The sequence below is a fragment of the Lytechinus variegatus genome, chromosome 9 (genome assembly GCF_018143015.1).
Source record: "Lytechinus variegatus isolate NC3 chromosome 9, Lvar_3.0, whole genome shotgun sequence".
Classification (NCBI taxonomy): domain Eukaryota; kingdom Metazoa; phylum Echinodermata; class Echinoidea; order Temnopleuroida; family Toxopneustidae; genus Lytechinus; species Lytechinus variegatus.
Window position 1 is genome coordinate 34,737,238 of NC_054748.1, and position 23,740 is coordinate 34,760,977.

At 37.2% G+C, this 23,740-nt stretch overlaps 1 protein-coding gene across 2 annotated transcripts; it reads left to right on the forward strand.

The window, feature by feature from the left end:
* Nucleotides 1-390: 390 nt before the first annotated feature.
* On the forward strand, nucleotides 391-23,179 carry LOC121422075 (palmitoyltransferase ZDHHC17-like). 2 transcript variants are annotated; one of them, XM_041616883.1, is made up of 15 exons: nucleotides 391-478; nucleotides 5,646-5,813; nucleotides 6,253-6,370; nucleotides 7,086-7,308; nucleotides 8,279-8,343; nucleotides 8,929-9,091; nucleotides 10,122-10,247; nucleotides 11,467-11,606; nucleotides 13,709-13,809; nucleotides 14,659-14,780; nucleotides 16,055-16,211; nucleotides 17,199-17,282; nucleotides 18,505-18,662; nucleotides 20,900-21,003; nucleotides 22,756-23,177. In XM_041616883.1, the coding sequence occupies exons 2-15, from the start codon at nucleotides 5,663-5,665 to the stop codon at nucleotides 22,919-22,921; spliced, it is 1,878 nt and encodes a 625-aa protein (XP_041472817.1). In that variant the 5' UTR covers nucleotides 391-478; nucleotides 5,646-5,662; the 3' UTR covers nucleotides 22,922-23,177. The 2 variants fall into 2 exon arrangements, with proteins under 2 accessions (XP_041472817.1, XP_041472818.1); XM_041616884.1 differs by having other exon boundaries at nucleotides 413-478; nucleotides 5,649-5,813; nucleotides 22,756-23,179.
* Nucleotides 23,180-23,740: the final 561 nt, after the last annotated feature.

Below are 23,740 nucleotides of genomic sequence, written 5' to 3' on the forward strand. Positions count from 1 at the left end.
TATGATTAATATTGTATAATGTCTATTATAAATATTTATTTATATATGTAATATTGTGTCACTGTCCATGCACTCCAATTTGAAACCTCAAAGTCAAAGGATATTTTACTGTATATCAATAATAGGCAGGGATAGGGGAAATATTTCAGGAATATATATAATTGACGTAGAAAAAGGGAGAAAGGATATAAAATTAAGGCATCACAAACAGGTTTTGGCCATGTAGGGGTGTAACTGCACTTAAGGAAAACAAAATATGCTGCCCCCTCAAAATATAGCCTGGCACCCACAATAAAGTAGCCTTGGAGCCCCTTCCCGAAAAATTTGTTCCGTGCGCAAACTGGTGCAGAAAATTGGGCGTGCGTGACCGTGCGTTGATCGCGTTGATCGTGCGTCGCTATATATCCAGAAGGCAGAAGCAAAGCCGAAGCCACTGATCGAATCGTACACAAATAAATTACCCTAATTCACTCCAAACGTGAGTATAATTTAGTATTTTTCAACCTGAAAAATTATTTTACATATCTTTGACACAATCAATCCAAGTTGTTTTACCCAATCGGTGTTAATTTTATTACTTCTTCCCTCTGTGTTTTTATATTCTTCGGCGATCACATCGCTAACATAAATATATATCTGTGGGACCGAGGTGAAATATTGGTGTACATGATGTATGTGAGTGGGTGGGAGAGAAGTGAATGAGCGGTGCTAGAATAAAAAATGTGTACATTTGCCGATAATATTGAATATCATGAATCTCACCTCGATGCTACATGTAAATCCCGCTTCAACTGGTCTAGCGTGCGAGATATTTAGCGTCGAGGCGAGATACATTACCGCAGAGATGCCAAGTTATAATTAAAAGCTATGTTCGAATACGGGGCATCGCGAGCGCTGGTTGTGGTGGCACGGTTTTCGCGCGGGTTTTGCTGCGAGTGGCATCGCCTCTGTCTGGGCGGCTCATTGAAAATGGGGTTTAATGCGCATGCGCACATAGTAGGTGCAATCTCGTGCCTTTTAACAGACAGCTGAAGATGTGCTCTTTCTGTGCATATAAGTTTCAATGTGGATACTCGCCTGTAAAGTGTGGATATCGGAGCTTGAAAGTTCATCAAATTTTTGGACGCGTAAATGTTCGAAATTTTTTTATGGTAAGTAAAACAAGAATCCGATTAGGTATACAATTTGACTGGAAATATATTTGAATTATCAAAAAATCCAAACTTACGCGATTCTGACGTTGCGCAGTCCAGATATAAGAGCTGCCAGCTACCCTTGTCACAGCCGGTCTCTCGGCAGTCGAGCTGCCCGATGCGCCTGCGGTTGGCAGGGCGATGCTACTCTTGTCACAGCCGGTCTCTCGGCAGTCGAGCTGCCCGATGCGCCTGCGGTTGGCAGGGTGATGGGAGCGGTCGATAGTGAGTCGTTCATGCTGGATTGAACTAGATCGTAAATTGCTTACTTGATGATTATGTTGTGTCTTTCTTGGGAAATCTCTGTCATTATACCGTAGATAATTATTCTGATATTGATTTTAATACATACATTTGTCACAGAAAGATTTTATCATCCCAAGGTTATGTGACTCAAGTCAAGAGTCTAGGTGGTTGATTATCGTTTCATTTGGAAACTGGATTTGCTTTTGACAGTGGAATATCAATGTTGACTTTTCTAAAATTAAATTCATGGGTGGAAATCCCAGGGGGACACGTCCCCCTACCCAAAATAATAGGGGGACATGTAACAATAATACATTTTTTTTTCTTTCTTTTTTTCTTTTTTGGGGTTAAAATGACCTTACAACAGTTTGGGGATAAACTTTTTTTTTTTTAACTTGTCAGAGTTGCCAGCATCCATAGGCGGCGAAAGCTGGGGGAAGTGTACCCCCCCCGCCCTTAATTTGAGGTGGGGGACGATCCCCCCACCTCAATTTTTTTTTTGATAACCTTTTTTTTTGCTTGTCAAATTTAGTTTTCTGCGTCCCCCTATAATTTTTGGTTGATAACCTTTGGTGTATTTTTTTGATTATCAAAATAATTTGGTGGTCCCCCCTAAAATTGTTGGCTTTCGCCGCCGATGCCAGCGTCCCCCTACCTTTGGGGCCAATTTCCCCCCATGATTAAAATGCAAAAAATTTGTTGTTTAATTTTTCACTCTCAGAGGAAATATTTCACTTCCACATGGCTCATGTCTATTTTTTTTTCTATGTTATTCATTTTTTTTCTATTTTATTATAATTATTTTTTTTTTCAAGAAGGGTGCAGGGGGGGGGGGGGGTTGTGTTCATAAGTTGAAATGGGGATGGGATTTGTATAAGTTTTTGTGTCACTTTTGTTCTCTTGTTTTGAGTGTTGGAGCTTTGATGCCTGTTTTTGTTGCTGTTCAGAGCTTTATTTATGTGCAGTGATTTCACGCTAGAATATGAACTTATTTTTCATTAAAAAAGGAGTGCTCGAACATGGCCTTTGTTGTAATCATACATATCTAAGAAATGCATATATTAAAGCTTAATTTTTATGTTTCCTTCTTGATACTTGAATTACATGCAATGCTACATCTTTACACCCTCAGACTCTGCTGCTCATCCTTCCTAAAAAAATTGTAATCGAATGCCCATGGTCTCCAAAATGAAAGCTACATTATCCATCTATAAACAAATTGTTGAAACAATAAAATACATAAAGAATTGGTGAAACAATCAAATACATCAGAAAAGCACACTTGTATTTTTATACCATACAAAGTACATGTACAAAAGGAATGATATTTTTCATTTGTAAAAAAAAGACCCCATACATACATGTACACAATACTAAAGTTGAAAAAGAGCTAATTGTAATTTATATCAGAAAAGAAAAGAAATACATTAGAAATTACAAAAACAATACTTTAAACAAATTCATTTAGGAAATTATCTACATGATGCTGTTTTATTTTGATGCCAACTAAATTATATACAAATTATCTCTCATTATCACCTTCATTTGGCAAAAAAAAGAGGCGAGTAATTGTAATTTGCATAATTAATTAGAATTAATTAAAAGAAATTATTTTACACATAATAAGAATAAAAATTACCAAGTGAAATGATTACACATCAATTGAGTTTTCTTTCACCTTTCCATTGATACCTAAATTACTTCAAAGGGCTAAACAAAGAAGTTAGAGCCCGTTGAAGACTTGGGTTCAAAATGGTCACAAAATGGTCACAAAAATCGGTTATGCACTCCATTGACTTTACATTAAGACAATGACCACAAATTTGGATAAATATGCGCGACTTAAACTGGAATTACTTTATAATTTCTTGATGAAAATTTGAGTTCTTGGTATCATTTGAAAGGTCTTTTTAAGGGCTTTCAAATGATACCAAATTCATTGAGATTTGAGAATTTTCATTTTTTTTGTCACATACCTACAAGTTAAAAAAAATGTTATCACTAGAGGCGCTGGTCCAAAAATTGGGATTGTCCCAGAAAACAAGGATATCCTCATAAACCAAGACAAATCATGTCTTGATAAATTGAGACTGTCCTTGTTTATGGGGACGTTTTTTTTTCACTTCCCCCTACGGGACACAGACAGCAATTACGGAAATTGAGAGTGCTAAAAATAGATTCAGTGACCTCAATTCCCCCCAGTTCATCGTCTATTTTTCATGACTTACCGTCTTCCAATAATCTTGTTATGAAACCTGATATGTTTACATTGACTAGCACACTTGATTGGTGTCGGCACTTGACAGGTGAATGAACTTTCCTAGATTTCTTGTGTGAAGAAATCCTTGTAAACTGAGACAGTCCCTGTAAACTGGGACGATCCCAATTTTCTGACCATCGCCTCTACTGGTTATGCGTGAGATTTTCATGACTCGGCGTCTCTGCGCGCGCGCGGCCAGTACTTACACTCGTACGTTGCCAAAAGGCGCGCGTGCAACACGCGCGCATGAGATATGGGCTTCATGATATCGATCCATACTACAAAACCATGCGATGCACGCACGCGATTCATCGTATCACATACTAGCTGTGCGCTGACCATGCTGACTGCACTCTCGATTCGTCTCGCATGCCTGGCTAGACGTGAAGGCGGCCGGCCAGTCGTATAATCTAGCGAATAATGCTACTTTTTCTCTATTTTTTCTGTCGGGTCCCAATGCGTGAGATCGTGAGACGGACCCTGAATGCGTGAGTCTCACGCACAATGCGTGAGACTTGGTAGCTCTGCTACCGACAGGCGACAATGTCAATTGCCTCGGACCGTCTTGCCTAGCCAAGCGGCTTCTAACGTTAGAGAGTGAAAATCATTCACTGACGTATGCTTACTCTCAATGAAGCCAGGTATTCCTATCCATTCATGTGCGTGTAGGCCGCCAAAACCTGAAACTTTCGCCCCATGCAGAGATTTCTGCTTCTAAAAGATCTAGCCCTAAATCATTTACATGGGCAGTAGAGGCGCACTGCCATATTGGAGACTGTCTCCCATGAGACTGAGAGAGATTATCTCCAATATCAGAGACTTTTCTGAAGAATTTGGGTATCCAATTTCAAAGACAGTCTCCAGTTAGGTTTACCAATTTTCTTTGTTTACATTTGCTTCAAAAGGATTATCTTGGCGGCAAATAAAAATGTGATAAGCAGATTCCTCATGAAAAATTACCCCTTTTCACCATCTACTTAAAAAATTCACCGTCTACTTTTATTTTTATAAGGACTTTTGTTGTCATCCTCACACAAAACAAATGGGCCTCTTACCTCAGTGGGACAAAAGTTTGGGTGGAAAAAATCATGCTTTTGTTGGTGTTTCTTTTGTAATTTTGCAAAGCAAGTCTCCAATATGGGAGATTGTCTCCCTTATTGGAGAGAGTCTCCCATATTGGCCGTGCGCCTCTACTGATGGGTAGACAGCTGGCAGCCGTCTGTTTCGAGGAGTTTTTTAACATCTTTTTTTTAATTTCTCCTTGTACACAGACGGCTCGCTACCGTGCAGCCACCATTAGGGAACTTGCAATTCAAAATCCCCCCATCGGGGCTCTTCAATTTTTGTCTTTAATGAAAAATTTTGAAAATTAACATGACCAAAATGCAAAATTTTGAAAATTAACATGACCAAAATGCAAATTAATATTCCCTCATGACATTGACATTAATTGCCAAAAAATGGAGAAAAATCAAGTTAAAAGCAACAAAAATAGTGACTTAGATTGGCTGTCGCCGAGGTAAGTCTTTTGCAGGGAAGATGATGATGATGATTATCCACAGCTTTTGTAATGTGCCATATTTCTTTTAAAAACATTCATAGGTGCAGGCTCATCCAACATCCTCTGAAATAAGTGGGATTTGAGAGATGATTTGAAGAATTCAATGATGTCAGGTTCACAGAGCGTGGAGCAATGCATTGTAGATGGAAAGGCACGGTCTCCATATCCAGGGGAGACGCCGGACGCCAATGATCTCTATTTTTTTTTCAGGGAAGAGAAACCTGGATTGGTGATCTCTCTCTATTTTTTTTCACTTTTCAGGGAAGAGAAACCTGGATTGATTGAGTGCAGATTGTATATTGTGGTAATTGCAATCAGTCATTCACATTTCTACGATCATTGCTAAGCATGGTGTTACCGTTAATTTTCCTCTTGATCTTTACAGCAGGGTTCCGAGGCAAGATGATGGAGGAGGTGAAGCCGTACCCGGTCCAGCCGACTGGGGAGACTCTGGGCTACTTTGAACCTCACTCGGCCGACAGCACCTCTGAACCAAAATCAGAGTCTAAAAATGACCCGGATCAGATGGACATTGTAAAAGCTACACAGTATGGTGAGTAGTGCTCTTTAAATTATATTTTATTTCAGCCAAGTAATAAAGATGCATCGCTTTGAACGGTACCAAGATTTCCTCACACCCATCAGCCACGCTACGCTCCCTTTCTATAACCTGTTTCCTAGTCTTAATTCTTGCAGCAGTTTGCAAGTTCTGTTTAGAAACGGTTCAGGGAATATTGTGTAAGATTTTCGTAGTCAGCCATAGTAAATCTGTTTCAGATGGTTTTAAGGAATGCATAAAAAGGGAGAAACACAGTGGCACGGATGAGTGAACAAAAGAAGAAATGGGGAAAGGCGGAGAAGAAGAGTTAAGCAGAAGAAGAGGAGGAGGTGGTGGAGGGAGAAGGAAAGCAAGCACAGGGAAATAAAGTTTCTTTCTTTTAAATTGTCAAATTGATTATGCTATTAAATCGCTAATATTCATGCATTTTCAGGTGTGATCGATCGAGTCCGTAAGTTTGTTGAAGAAGGTTACGACGTGAATCAACCGGACCACGAGAATGTTACATTGCTGCATTGGGCAGCCATCAACAATAGGGCTGATATCGTGAGGTGAGTCAGTATTCTGAACATTTTAGTGACATTCCCAGTTTTCTGCGATACAGCGGGCAGAAAAGTCACAGAATTCAGGAAGAATATGGAATTCACATAATTTCTCAGGAAAACCTGATTTAAGTTCAATGTAAGAATATGTTTGAATTATGAAAGTACAAAGAAAATCTTGAAAATAAAAGTCAAAGCCTATGAAACAAAACTGTGCATGTGAAAAATCATACTCCGCAGTGTTTAGCATGTGTTTACCAATCTTTACTTTTCACAACATTACTGGTTTGTCGTATGTTTTGCATAATATGTCACCAAAGATCAGTGCAAATTAAGAGCATTAAAGAGGGCAGAATTCGCAATTTAGAAAATGGGAAACTGGGGTCTCTATCATAAAAATGTGAATCGCAAAACCATTAATGGAATTCTATTATTAGACAAGGCATCAATTTACACTTTGAACCCAGGTATTATGGGTAACCTGTAGGATGCAAAAGTTTATGTAGTTTGCTGAGCAGTTGGGTCCTGAAACTCTTGGAATGCTCCCCTGGAAGTGGAGAAAGGCACGCAAGGATCCGATGACCGGGGTAATAATTACAATGTAAAGCACTTTAATAGTAACGCAATTATTATGCACTACATACATGTAAATGTAAGTATTATTGTCATAATTACTACTACTGTCATTATTATCTGTTCTTAATCTCCTGTTAATGACATACAGGTACCTCGTATCCAAGGAAGCCATCATCGATAAACTGGGCGGGGACCTCAACTCCACCCCCCTCCACTGGGCGGTGCGCCAGGGTCACCTCCCCATGGTGGTGCTGCTGATGCAGTATGGGGCGGACCCTTCCCTGAGGGATGGGGAGGGGTGCAGTGGTATACACCTGGCTTGCCAGTTTGCTCACACTCCCATCGTAGCTTACCTCATCGCCAAAGGCCAGGTGAGTAAATTATAAATCGTTTTAAATAATATAGGATTTGTATAGCGCATGTATCCACCTTGTTAGGTGCTCAAAGTGCTCCTATATTGCCCCGGCTAAGCTAGTCTACTGATTCTGATGCGCACAGCTTTTTGAGGAATTACTTCCTGCAGGTACCCATTTACCTCACCCGGGTCGAGTGCAGCACAGTGTGGATAAATTTCGTGCTGAAGGAAAACACACCATGGCTAGGATTCAAACCCACGACCCTCTGTTCCAAAGGTGAGAGTCGGAACCACTAGACCACGACGCGCCCACTAAATAGTTACCAAGAATGCGTATAGCATTTCCATTTCATTGGAATGTAGGATGAAAGAGCACTGTTGATTAAATACCTTGCTCAATAAACATAGGATTTGTGGCAGGAATTGAACCCTGGACTTTCATGGGTCTCGTCAGGTGCCTTGGACTACTCGACTACGTGAGTACACTTCTGACGTTTAGTGCAAGAGTATCATGATTGCGCCTGAGAACAAATTTAAATCCACCGTTGCATCTCTGTTTGATATGTGACAAGCCGCCCCAAAACAAGCAATAAGTTGCCCTAAAGGAATTTCTGTGGCGCCTTTGTCTCCCTACTGGATGTTCTCAGTTACGGCATTTGGAGAATCTCAAATATTTGTTTCGCCTTATGGATGGGTGATCGCTTCTTTTAATATGTTCAATTAATTTTTTATCATGCAGGAAAAATATATGCTTTCATTCTATCATATATTTAGAAGTAAATATTCTACTTATGACCCCCCCCAAAAAATTAATTACTTCATGCGCTAAAATTGGGATGGAAGAGGGTGCTTTAGAATTCTCGTATACTTGTAAATGTAGACTCACTTTGATGCTTTGCTGTCTGACACATTAAAAAAGTTTCACTATTTGAATCTCATTTCTACAAAGTAGCAGTACAATTTTTGCCCTTTTTCTTTCTCTGTAGGATGCTAACATGATTGATGGAAATGGGATGACACCGCTTATGTGGGCTGCATATAAAGCTTTCTCGTAAGTATACACTGCCTTTATTGTTATATAAACGCAACTGGTAGGTAGTAATACTTATAATTGCATTCTTGTAAAAATTGTCTACATAGAGATATTAAGGAATGTTTATTCTTATTTTTCCATTAGTCTACACTATACATTGTGGCAATTTACCACTTTGGCTCGGAAGAAATTTTAGAATGATAAGATGACATAAACATTTTTTTAAATATGAATATTTGTCACATATCCTTTTGTTTAGTTCAGGTGGATTTTTTTTCTTTGACCTGCAGTTCTGTTTATCTTTGCTTTAAAATTATCTTACATTATGCTTCTTAATGCTTTGATATTATAACTGTGGGGTCCTGTTTCATAAAAAAAGCTTCTTATCATAACAAATGCGCAATTTCTGTTACAAGTTTACTATCAGCCAATCAAATTAAAGGATTTCAGTAGCTTTAAACTGCTGTTGCAGATGTTTTTTACACCAAGTTTTATGAAACGGCCCTAAGTGTTCCATCGTTTTTTCCATTGGCTTCAAGTACTAGATTTCATATTAATTAATCTTTGTAATATTTAAATCTTTTACTGAATTTTCCAACGCAGGATGGACCCAACTCGCCTCCTTCTCACCATGGGAGCGAACCCTAACATTCAGGACAAGAAATTTGAAAATGGCGCCCTCCACTGGGCCGCAGTGCAGGGCAACATGGCTGCCGTCAACTGCCTGGTGAAGTTCGGGGCAGATACCTATATGGAAAACAAAAGTGTAAGTGCCCTCTAAAAATATTCCTACAGAATATAGATGTATAAACTTTTATAGTACAGCTGAAGTGGAAAATATTAAACAGGGTGTAAAGAATATTAAAAGGCTAGTGAAAAAGGACATTTAGGTCGATATTAGGACATTCAGTTGGCTTGTGGGGAAACAAGAGCTTCATTTTAAAATCGTGATGTTGTCAAGTTGCCCCTTTACGATGAGCTCAACCTAACTCTGGGGAGCGTTTCATCAACATTTTCATCCGACAAGTTGTCAGATCTGACATCTTTCCATGATTCTGATTGGCTGAGAGGCACTGTTCCTATGGTAACTGTCGGATAAAATGGAACTTGTCGGATAAAACGTCAGACAAGTCCTTTCATGAAACGCCCCCCCCCTCGATTTGCCTGTCTGTTTACCTTGGTGACACTCACTGTAGTCATTGATAACCATAAACTAAGCACCTGCTTGCATGTTTCATTGATTTATTCTATAATTGCCAGTGATACAAAACTCGGTGTGTCACAGTCAGGGAAAAGACAAAGGGAAAAAGGGTGGGCTGGACTAGAATTTGAATCTTCACATACTGTATGGTCTGGGGTTTTATCTCCCACCTTTCAAACATAGGGTTCTTGGTTCAAATCCCAGCCCTCACGTGCTTACTATCAGTATGAAATGTATCCCCATTGTTTGAAGGGGGATAGGTACCTGGCAGGATTAGTTCCTTAAATGCACCAAGTGTTGGAGGGATAACTTGAGCTTAAGCCCATGTAATAATGGTTGCACCAAGGGGGCCTTTTCATAAAGCTGTTCGTAAGTTAAGAGTGTCTTTAAGAACGACTGGTGATCCTTTTTGCGTACTAAATCTTCGCCAATGGTGTGTACCATTTACCACAAGAAAGGATCACTAGTCATTCTTAAAGTCGCTCTTAACTTACAAACAGCTTTATGAAACACCCGCCTAGCATCCTTTTGGAGAAAGCACTAAATATGTAAATCCAGCTATCTTTATTATCTTCATTTTTTTTAATTTGTGCAGCATCAAACGTGTATGGATCTGGCAAAATTAAGACGGAACGGCTACCTTGTGATGAGAATAAAAGAGTTCAGAGGAGAGGCTGAAGTCGACAATTCAACATTGCTAAAGAGGCTGAAATCAAATAAGGTATGTGCATGAAGTACATTCAGAGGAGCACTTCGTGAAACAAATAGCGATTTCACTTATTATTGTTATAAGCTACTGAAATCCTTGCATCTGATTGGCTTGGAGCTTGTATTCCAGTGAAAATCACTGAGAGGATACTTTGTGAAACACTCCCCTGCAGTCATCTTTCATCCTTGAAGAACATTTCATGAAACAAGTAGCCAGTGATTTTCATGGACAATTTTTATAAGCTACTGAAATCCTTGCTTCTGATTGGCTAAGAGCAAAATTGTCAGTAAAATTTACTGAGAGGATGCTACATGAAATACTCTCTAGGTGGAGGTGGCAGGAAGACACATTTATATTCGGAATAGAATGAGAGAAAAGGGCTAACAAAAAGAATAATTATTTAATTCTGAGAATTGTTTAGTCGGTTCTTTTTAATAATTGCTATCATTCTTACACATTTATCTTTACAACAAAAAAATACTGATACATATAGATTATTAAAAACAGCTTACATATTGATGCAGAACAAGATTTTGTTGGGAAAATCGAACAATTTGTTTTTCGTTATTGAAATTTTTTTTTTTTTAAACTATATTTTCATGTTTTCTGTTGATTTTAGTTTTTCAGTGTAAAGCCTTGAATTGAAATCACTTGTATTCACTTTAGCTCAGTTCAGATCAACTTATTCCAATCCAATATAGTAAGTTCAGTTCAATTCTAATAATATTGATAATGTTGGCAATTTTAATGATAGGTTGTAATTGGTTTGTCAACTCAAATCAAGTAGGTTTATTGACAATAAAAAAGGACATGCAGTTTGAATGCTAAATTTATTTATTTTTACCCGTCCCCATAATAAATAAATGAAATTAAAACACTAGTACTTAAAAATACAGTAATTTATGCAATTGATCTAAGATAAAATATACATAAACATGGGTTGGTAATGAAATGTAAATAATAATCTGAACATATTAGTATTGGAATGCCTACAATACTAATCAACCAAGGAATAACTAGTTCTAACAGTGGTGGCTATTAAATTTCTTTACTGATCTGAGATGAAATTTACATGAACACATCCCAGTAATGAAATGCATATGATAATCTGAACACAAAATAGAAACACCTGCAATACATACAAAAAATATACAATACAACCATGACATAATAGTTCTGAAAGTGGTAGCTCTGAATTTTTTTTGTGGTTTTTTCTGTTTTCTTTTGGTAGGCGGTAAGGAAATGGGTGATGCAAATTGTTCCATTCCTGGTTATCTTCCTCATGGGCTTCATTCCTCAACTCAGTCAGCCTTGGTGGGTCAAAGTCATTGCAGCGCTCTGCACGTACGGGGCAGTCTATACATTATTCAGGTTAGTTTCATGTATTATTTGTGTATTTATTCATTTGATGCACCACGCCGTACACCGGGGTACTACGGTACCCCGGGGTACGGCGTTGTGCAGCGCCATCTCGTGTTGTAATAGTGTACAGTTACATTGTTTTCATGGTGATCACGGTCGTACGATCGGTGCGACAATCATGACAATGAATGGGGACAATGATCACAACGCCTATTTCCTTTCTTTGATACAATCTAATGCCAATAATAGTAAACAAATTATACTTAAGAATTTAAATATACTTTTCGACAGCTAACTTACACAAAAGATTAGCTTATAGTCCCAAAACTCGCCCTGGTACACGCGGTGGGGGTGGTGTAGGCCCGGTGTAGGCTTATTACTCGTCCATCACAGGCCGGATCACAGGCACAGCGCAGTGCATGTGCAGCGCATTTGCAATGGTATTGCATGAATTTCCAAAAGTGTATTCAACTAAATAATTGAATTGAATTGAATTCAAAGACATAAGATCAATATTGACAACTACAGGTATCATTATTGAACAGTGAAGATATCATTTGCATGCATTAACTCTTAACATGCCACGCACACTACTAAGCCAATGCCACAGTGCTAATCCGATGCTAATCCCCTGTGCCAGCCACAAAACCCCCCTGTGCCACATTGATTTTGGGATCGCGAGTCGTATTCACTCCTTCCAATAGTCATAATTACAATTGCTTGTAACTCTCTAACGATTAGTTTATCCACAAAATATTGTGTAGTAAAGTTGTAGGAAATTACCTACTGCTTATAATGATGTCCTCATTATGTGGATTGGTTATTATCTTTACCGCTAAAATATGAGTTGTATCAAGTAGTTCCATTTTGTGGAGTGTTTTGTATGGATCAAAAACCTAGGTCTCTTCTCTCTCAGAGGCGGAGCCATATCTTGTAAAAAATGTAGAAATACTCGAAAAAGTCGAATGTAAACCGCGTGAGTAAGTTTATCTGTCAGAAAGCAGAGTTCACACTGCACACAATAGTGCTAATTACGGCGTGCATGCGATGCGCAATACAATGCAAAACGGCGTAACAATGATTGTTATTCCGAATGTGCGCAGCCATGCACGAAGCAGGCGAGGGTAGGAAACAATGCAAGCACAAAGCAATCAATAGTAGGCGTGCGAGCACGAGTGTGGCATGTTATAGTAGGATACGTAACGTGCACGAAGCACTCAATGAGTTAAATGTTACATAAGATCACTAAAAAGAAAAAAAAATCTGTACAAAACATTAAAATATACTTGTACACATTTTTTGGTAACCCAGGGTACAGCGCAAAAAATAAAATAAATAATTCAACAAAATGGTGGATTATTATTTGGTACCCCAGGGTACCAAGTACTGCATCATTTGTCTGTTTACTTATTCATTCATCATTTATTTATATTTATTTGTTTATTTTTTAGTTAATGAATTTATTTGTTGGTTGTTTGGTTATTTGTGTCTTATTTCGGCAGGGTAGCCTCATCAGTAACTGTTCAGACCCCTCTTGTGTGAAGTCGTGGTAATGATGCTGTGTTGATGGTGGGGGGGGATCGTGATGATTATATACTGTATGCATGCATGTTTGATGATGATGGTGATGATGACGATGATGATGACGACGGTGATGATGAAAACAATAATGATATGTAATGAGCATGATGTTTGTAATTAATGTCAAACTATGATAATGAGGAGGGGGATAATGATGATCATGATGACGAGGAGGCGGATGATGGTGATGACGATGATGGTGAAAAATATGATATTTAATGAGCATGATGTTTGTAAATATTGTCAAATTATGATGATGTTTGATGATGAAGATGATGATAATGAAGAGGGGGGAGGGGGATAATGATGATCATGAGGAGGCGCATGGTGATGAAGATGATGATTTGGGGGGGGTGGGGGGTTGGGAGTGGTCATGAACTGACAATCAATGATACATTACACTGACTATACAGGGTACCTACACATGTAAACCATTATTTTAAGATTGCATTCAAATGCACAATGACAAAAAATTGTAACAAAATGCAAGTATTACCTTGGAAGTTTGCTTTCTTTTTTTCTTTCCCTAGAACATTTTTTGATCACCGGTTTGGCGAGCTTGTGTCACTCTGTATCTCCATAGCAACCAAAACTTTTCTCTACGGAACCTATGCTATCTTCCTGTGGCCTCATATCCTTTTCAAACAATACCGGGGACATGTTTCATAAAGCTTGTTCATTATTTTATGAATGACATTAATTACAACTTAATTTTCACAAACCAATAGAGTCTTGAACAGTTTACTTGCATTTGTGAAGTTGATATTGGCAATCAATATTCAGTATTCTGTTTGATCTCTTATTTTGCAAATTTGGTTCAGCTTAATTATGGTTATTGTTATGATGATGATGATGATTATAATTAAACATACTAACGGTGAGGATGGTGATAACAAAAAGTGCATTAATTATTACAAACAGCCTTTCTTGTACAGTGCCTATGATTGCTTAACATCTCTCAATATTTCAAATCATGTTGTGTATTATAACTTGGGCTCTTTCCTTAGTTTGTATAAAATGTCTCTCATGGAAGGAGCGGAAAATATATTTGAAAACATCTTCCATCACAAAAATAAGATCTAATAAGTTAGATAATGCTTTCCAATTATAAATGCACCTTTTCGCATAGCATATCATAGTGTGGAGCGTTGTGGCCCAGTGGATTATCTTTGGACTTTGAAACAGAGAGTCGTGGGTTCGAATCCCAGCCATGGCTTAATTTCCTTCAGCAAGAAACTGATCCACAATATGCTGCACTCAACCAAGGTGAGGTAAATGGGTACCGGTAGGAAGTAATTCCTCAAGAAGCTGTGTGCGCTGTGAACGCCTAGCTTAGCTGGGTAATATAGGAGTGCCTTGAGCACCTAACAAGGTGGATATGTGCGCAATATAATTACCCTATATTAAGATGAAAACTACATAGTTATTTTTCTAAGCAGTGTATTCGTAAGTGATTTGATTCCTTGACGGTTCCGTTCACATCAGTCACTTCTTCGCAACGTGATCTTCTGTGCGTCATCAGTTTACATGTATTATCAATTCTGGGCAACAATGAAGAGAGACCCTGGGGTTATCCAATGCACACAAGAAGACAGAAAGAGAGTAAGTTTAATATGAAATAGAAAATGAGATATGAAAATGAGTTCAAACTTAATCCAGTAAATGACACCCAGCAGTGTTACTTTGTATAAATGAAAATGAATATATTTATTTGTTTCGTTTTGTTTACCAAGGGTAACCCCATCAGTGGACGAAGCACTGATTTTCTTTGGGGCCCTGCATACAAGTAACAAATACATACGTATAATAAATACAAACAATGAAAAAGTATTTAACAAGGAAGAAAATATATTAAAAGAGACATACAACCTGCGGGACATGCACACAGACATACTGACATGTGTGTATGTAGAATAAAAGTCAATATATACATGCATATTGTGCATATACAAATCCATATAAGAATATACTTCCTATGATCATTATGTTTATTGATCAATTTTGTGTTTTCTTGATTGCTTGTCCCTGGAACCAGTCAGATGCATATAATATATCGTCGGCCTTATGCCAAAAGGGCCTTAACCCGATTTTAGGGGTTCTGAATATTTTATAATAAATTTAACACATTTCATGTAAAACTTAATAACTTAACACGTTTATCGAAATTGGCTTCAAAAGCAAAAAAACGACCACAAACTTTTGATTATTAGAGAGGCCAAAACCTTTATAAACGCCATTATCTCGGAATGGCCAAAAGCAGTTAAGGCCCTTTTGGCATAAGGCCGACGATATGTGCCCTATAATCTAGTAGAAATCTATTCATTCAAAAATATTTATTCAGGATTACAGGATCAGTCAGAAACCTGAGATATTGACAAAAAAAGCATGGCGTTCTTGCCAGATGTTTGGTCTTTTTTCCAAGCAATAATCATACAAGGTCCCACATGTGCTTACCCGTGTTGTTCATCTTCAGTGTGGTAATTTTCAGCTTCATTGATTTGATGATTTCACAGAGTAGATTTATGTTAATATTGGATCTAGATCTACTACGATATTGTGACAATTGATCTTGATTGCAAAGACTTATTTGCTGCCACTACTTTCCTTGGCTTGAATTTATCTTTCAATGAAGAATAAGATAATACTGTCGATATTGTAGACAAATTTGTATGCATCAAATGTAAAATCCCTGATCATTTCTTTTGCACAGTCTGTATAAGTGCGCAACAAGCTCTCATGTTGCCGTAGTGCACTGGAATTCTTTATGTTGGCAGTGTTGATCCAAGTTCTAACTTTAGTTGATTTTCACAAATTTCAATTAAATATGATCAGTCATTGTATTCTGTTCTTGTTTTTGTCATGTGAATCTTTTGCAGACCATCATAGAACTAGCTGAAACCGGTCAGCTAGAATTGAGTAAATTCTGTACAACCTGCCTGATCAAACGACCAATCAGAAGCAAGCATTGTTCTCATTGTGACCACTGTGTGGCCAGATTTGACCATCACTGCCCATGGGTGGACAACTGTGTCGGTCAGTCCATTTACATTTCTTATAGATAAACTTGATATTGGTTTAATATGAAACAAGTTAATTATTTTTTATCTGTTGCTTTGATTAAATAAATTTCCGTGCACAAAATATGATTTGATATGATAAGTTTTGAAAAGTGTTTGGAATTTTATTAGTGTGATGTTCATTACTTTAAAAAAATATATAATATCTCACTGCCAGTGGGTGGACAACTGTGTTGGTCAGTCGATTTTCATTTCTTATAGATAGAATTGATATTGGCCTAATAAAGCATGAAACAAGTTAATTTTTTTCTGTTGCTTTGATTAAATGCAAAAGTGTTTGGAATTTTATTAGTGTCATGTTCACTAGTTAAAAAAATATATAATATCTCCTTCAAATATCTGTGAAATACTGTCATCACTCTCCGTGAATGTAAGTAGTTGTAAATAAAAGATTTGCTTTTATAAAATTCTTGATTTTATGTATCTGTAGAATATTGCACCCTTTATTGGCGGAAAGCCACACCATTTTTGCTTTGTTATTGACAAATTAACAGAAAAGCGTTATAATGACAATTTCATGTATGTTTGCTTTTATACTTTTTTGTATTAAAAATCAAGTCCCTGGTAGTAGGGGTAAGAAAACCTATTGACATAGCTGTTTTTTATGAAATTAACCAAATATGTAAACAAAATCACAAAAGTGCTGATCAAAAAATGCTCGTAAATCTGCATCTATTTTTTTTGTACCATTCTATTATACATGCTGGTATGCATGTCATATGTTGAACCTTCTTGAAATGATCTGCATGTTTATTGTTTTTCTAATCATGCATGAAAAAGTTATAAAATCATCATGGCATATGCAGTTCATGAAGTAAAGTTGAAATTAGGAAAGAAAATGGAGGTGGGATGTGCAAAAAGGTTAATTGATTTTGGAGGTAATTGCCCAAATCATCATTTCAGTTTCTCTTCATCTATGCGATTTTGTTCTTTTTTTTCAAAGGAGCGGGCAACCATCATCATTTTGTGCTATATTTGATGGCTTTACTACCTTGTCTAGGGTTATACTTCTATGCATGCACAAATTGTGAGTATACAAGCTAATTTGACCTTTTTTGAAGGAGGGGGGCATTTTATCAAATACATGTAATTGGGCCCTGTCAACGAATGTAGTCAGCAATGGAGGTAGAATCAGTCATCAGAGACAAGCGAAAAACTGTGGGTTGTGTCTAAAACTGGTTTACATTGTGCTAATTTTGGGTATCTTAATGTTGTTGTTATTTACATGTGTATTATATCGTCATCATCATTCTCATGACCCACCATCATCCTCAACATCATCATCGCTACCATCACTATCACTGTCATCATCACCACCACCACCACCATCATTATCATCATTACTAGTGCTATCCTCACCAACATCATCATCACCATCGTCACCATTGTCATCATCATCACCATCTCTATCATCAATATCATCATCACCACCGTCATCATCACCACCACCATCATCATCGTCATCATCAACATCATCACCACCATCATCATCATCATCACCATCATTGTAATCATCCTCAACATCATCATCACTACCATCACTATCACCATCATCATCATCGCCATCAACATCATCATCACCTCCATCATCAACATCCTCATCACCATCACCATATTTTCATCACCATCATCACCATCATCACCATCATCGCCATCAACATCATCATCACCACCATCATCAACATCCTCATCACCATCACCATTATTTTCATCACCATCATCATCACCATCATCATCACCATCATCATCATCGCCATCAACATCACCTCCATCATCAACATCCTCATCACCATCACCATTATTTTCATCATCAACATCATCTTCACCATCATCATCATCATCTTCACCATAATTATCATCACCATCATCATCATCACAATCATTATCATCATAATCATCTCTTCTTCATCAACATTACCATCTTTATTATGTTTTTTACCATTAGATTGGTCAAAACAATGTACCACATTTCAAGAGGGTGGTTTGGGGGTCTACCTTATAATTACTATTATTACCATTATATGATTGTCTTTATTGTATCATCATCATCACCCTCATCATCAACATTACCATCTTTATTATGTTCTTTAACATTAGATTGGTCAAAACAATGTACCACATTTCAAGAGGGTGGTTTGGGGGTCTACCTTATAATTACTATTATTACCATTATATGATTGTCTTTATTGTATCATCATCATCACCCTCATCATCAACATTACCATTTATATTATGTTCTTTACCATCAGATTGGTCTAAACAATGTACCACAACGTTTCAAGAGGATGGTTTTTGGGTCTACCTTGGCCAGATCATGTCCTGTTCTCCGTGGATTTTCTGGACCAGCTTCAACTCCTTACTCCACATGACCTGGGTCTTTGTGTTATTATTCAGTCAACTCTATCAGGTGCGTAGCCAATAGACTACCAAACTGTGACGTCACGATATCATGACAACAAACCGGCTGGTTCTAAACTGTGTTGCAGCTGCACGATCACATTTGTGTTTGCAAAAATGGTGATGTGTTTTGTCCCTGGTTGTTACCATCATTCTAAGAGTTGTAACAGGGCACCGTTTCATAAAGCTGTTCATAAGTTAAGAGCAACTGGTGATCATTTCTGGAGGTAAATGGTGTAATGAATTGGCAATAGATAAGCGCATAAGAAAGGATCACCAGTCGTTTTGAAACAGTTTTATGAAACAGCCCCTTGGTTCATTTGTTTAGAACCAGGCCGCAATGGCACCATGGCAACTGACGTCAACGCTTTGGTACTCTATTACATTCAGTCAGGCATCAGCGTTTTTGAGGATTTGATTATTATTTGCTGACCTCAGAATTTGTGAAAAGCATTGGAAATACCTGTAACAGAGACATCCTTGGGGGAAAGCAAACTCGGTATACCAGTAAGGAATTCTTCGGCGGGCCCTTATTAGCCTCGGGCATCCGTCAGACCTGGGGTGTTTACATAAATCTGTTCGTAAGTCAAGAGCGACTTAAAAAACGACTGGTGAACTTTTCTTACGCGCTGAATCATCACCAACGAACATGTTGGTCTATACCGTTTACCACAAGAAAGGGTCACCAATCGTTCTTAAAGTTGCTCTTAACTTTAATATGAACAGCTTTATGAAACAGTCCCCAGGTGAGATAAAAAAAAGGCATTTTCCTGTGGCATTATATAAGATCTGTCATAATATCAATAAACCATAGTTCGACCATACGTGATATTTGTCTGAATGTTATGAAATTCCCCTTGAAAACAGACAACATTCTCTCTGTATCTCTTTGCCTGCTTTGTTCGACTAGTGTCGCATACAGCAGACTGCCAAGTTGGACTCAAGTCACATTCTATTCAGAATGCACACAGGGTGCATACAGTCTATTGTTCTTACACATACACAATAGTGATATATGCATTGCATTTTACTGTGTTCACACAAAGCTTTTCTTTACCATAAACCAATCAAAAGCTATTGTGAGCGGAAGTAACATAGTCCGTTTAAAACCCCTCTATCTCAGAGGGTTGTGCTAAATAAGGTTGTTCTTGAAATGAAGGTGGTGTAGAAGTGATTCTGTCCATTGCATGCAAAGAGTTAAAGCCTGTGTGAAGCTTTTAGTAAAGAGTAAAAATGTGACTTCTATTAAAAGTATTCTAATATGTCTGTCATTTAAACAGAAATATAGTTCAGTGACAAGACAATTTTTGCAATGTTTTATATCTTATTTTTTTATTGCTATGGAGTTTTTATGATATAAATTACACTGCATTAAGTAATTATAATCAACAGAATTGTAACCCCCCCCCAAAAAAAACCCCCCAACATTATATTATGTACATATTCAAATGCTGAGTGTGCATTTTTATTATGGATTTACATGTATTTAGATGTAAGTACCCTTAGATAATGCGTATCTGTTACAGAAAAACAACAATCGTCTGTCTTGTACTTAATTCTTGTCCCAAAGGGTGCATTTATTCTTTCCTCAGCCTTTTTTCATACATGTATGGTGTCTTTCGATTTCCAAACATAAAATGTCAGAATTCTGTTAACAAAGGCACATGTGATTCTGGATGTCTTATATTACATTATTGAAGGAGTCAAATTTATTTGATATCATTTGTGACCTGCCACCAAAACCAACAATAAGTCGACCAAAATGAATATAGAGACTTTTATATAGAGCTTGAAAATTTATTTCCCAGGCTTTAAAATGATATGATCTGTTAAAATTGACCAACAATAACCATTAAAAGTACTTGATTGAATGCAGAGGAAATTCAGCAAGAGCTTGAAGAATAAGGAGAAACCAAGGTTTGAAGTTTGTGGTTCACTCAAGCATGGGATGTGCATACTGTGTAACCTCAGTGAAACTTCCAAGCAGTCCGAAAAAGTAGTGTCCAAGAAACTCTTGTATCCTTTTTTTATTCAACTTCACTACTTCAAATTTTCACAGTATGAAGAAGAAGAATTGCTCTTTCAGATGAGCTATTTTTCTAATTTTTGGATTTTGGAGACTAAACTACTATTCTGGCTATTGACAGAGAACCTTACCTTGCAAATTATTGGTAGTTTTTTTTTTTTGGGGGGGGGTCAGTCACATTTACATGAACATGATGTGTAGTAACTTTTTTTTTTTGTCAGATGATTTGGCTTGGTGTAACTACAAATGAAAGGCTGAACATGTCACGATACTCGTACTTTGATACGGTTCCTGATAAACCGGGGAAATTCACCAATCCATTCGAGTAAGTACCTTGTGCCTGTTTTATGAAGAGTTGCAATTTATCCAATCAACCACAACTATGGAAAGCCAGCAACACCACCGTATAGATTGCATATTTCCATTTAAAATATTTTCAAACTTGACTGATGTTTACTCATGTCTACATCATTAAAATAATTAAAGGAGAATGAAACCATTGGAACAAGATAGCTTGTGTGAAAACAGAAAAATCAAAGAAACAGATCAACGAAAGTTTAAGAAAAATCGGACAAATAATGAGAAAGTTATGAGCATTTGAATATTGCGATCACTAATGCTATGGAGATAGCAAATTGGCAATGCGACAAAGATGTGTGATGTCACTTGTGAACAACTCTCCCCATTACTTTAGTATATATTTCACTAGAATTGCCTCTTTTATCACATTTATCCATAAATCATGTGTTCTGTCTACATGAGGGCATGTAATACATATTTTTAAGAATACATCATGGATAAAGAGTTTGTATCATCATAAGAAAAAGCAAAAAGAGACATTTTGAGGGTATTTTATAGTCCACCAAAGGGAAAGTTGTTCATCAGTGACATCACACATCCTTGTCACATTGCCAATATGAGGATCTCCATAGCATTAGTGATTGCAATATTCAAATGCTCATAACTTTCTCACTATTTGTCCGATTTTTCTCAAACTTTCTTTATTCTAATTCTTTGATTTTTCTGTTTCTACACAAGCCTATTTGTTCCAAAGGTTTCATTCCTCTTTAAAGAGTGTGTTAATGAAGGAATGTTCTTCTTGCATGAAGAATTATGACATGGATTTACAGTATTTCTAAACTCACATGTATACATCATTGATATATGATCAAACAGTATGTTTCAAAGGAATGTTGTGTACATTTCCTGTACAATAATGAATTATGATATTAATGGATTTCCATAGATGAGATGAATCAGACAAATACATTTCTTCATAGCTCTCATGCGTACATCATGAACAATGCATTTCCAAAGGAATGTTGTGTACATTCCTTGTACAATGATGAATTATGATATTATTGGATTTCCATAGATTAGATGAATCAGATCAATCACAACTCTGTGTAACACAGGACATACTTTATTTGTGTTTGTTAAAATCTTTGAAGGCAATAGACCACAGACACAATCAAGTCTTCAGTTTTCCACTTTCCCACTTTCTGAATGCAGCTTTCCTGTTCTTTTGTGTTCTAAGCATGAAATTTAGTGTTGTTCGGTGACATGCAGTAAATGCAAATGATAAAGTAATTGTAATTGTCTCTTTCAAAACTATTATATATAAATTGTTTTGCTGTTGCATTCATGTGATTTTACTCCGGTAAGTGCATGTCGAAAAGCTTCAGTTTGTCTGTTTTTAAGGCTGTTTTACGATTTTGCGGTACCAAACATTTATTTTATTGTAAATAATGGTAATGAAAATCTTAGTGTTTTCATTCTTACGTGTACACACACTGCTGATATGCAGTTAAAGCTCAACAAATACTGAATAGGTTTAATCTGCAGGTATTCTTCTAATGCAGGGTTTTCCTATTGGAACTTGTTTTTATCTTCATGATGATCACTTTATTTTTCATAATTCAATTTGCTTTGCGTCCAATTCCGTGAAATTACCAGCAAATTCTGAAAGAAGTCTGTGATATTTCTAACCAGATTTTCTTCAAACGATTTCCCTTTCTTTTTAATTGTAAAAGAATATTCCTGAATTTGTTCTCTGTATTTATTTTTCATGTTACAGCCGGGGCTTGGTCAAGAACTGTGTAGACTTCTTCGGCCTTCGCTGCGTAGGGTTATGTCGCCCTCTGAAGGTCAACTGGGCCAGGCAGTTCACAACCGATCTCACCCAATCATCTTCAACGACGTACGTCAGTGTTAGCAGCCATGAGAACTACCAGTTTGTGTAGGATTGACCTGGGGCCTGTAACACAACGCTTAGCAGTGACTGTAGATCATATTGTATGATTGATTGCATTAACTAGAATGTATAATCAGTCATAAATATCCAACATGTGATCAATCACTAAGCTTTGCTTTTCAGTAACTTTATGGCATACCTGCGGATGATGCTTATCCAAGACGTTCTTTGTTATTTATTTTCATGAAACAATTTCTTCCTACCTTTTCACCCAGGTGTAGAAATGGCTTTTTCTGTTTATGGCAACTCCCGTAGGAACTTGGCAGGACAGCATTTTTTGCTGGTAAACGCCAAGCTGGTATATAACCAATTACCTAGGAAACATTTTACGTCTATGTTAATCAGTCATAGTGGCTGACTTTATTGACGACAGATATCACTCTCTGGCTTTTTTATCAAAGTGGAGACAATGGCAGAGTCGGGATTCAAACTCACAACCTTGTGATTATGAGTCCAATGCTCTAACCACTGGACCACACGACCCCGTGCTCAGGTTAGATTATGCTGATACCAGAAAATACCAATATTGAGCAATCATGTTAATTGAATACATATCATGTACTCAAATTTAAGGAAGTGAAAAGTGTTTATCATCAGGTGTCTCTTTATAGGGCAAAAAAAATCAACTTTTAATCAGATTTTGTGGGGGGGTTCAATTTTTTTAACGGGGAAGGGGATTTCTAATTGACATGACATAACAAATTTCCTCCAATAGCCTCTGTAAGTGAAGTCAGAAAAATCTTCATTTTATATTCCTGCTATTGGGATGAAGCACATTTCATTCTTCTTTTTCTCTCTTTTTTTTACT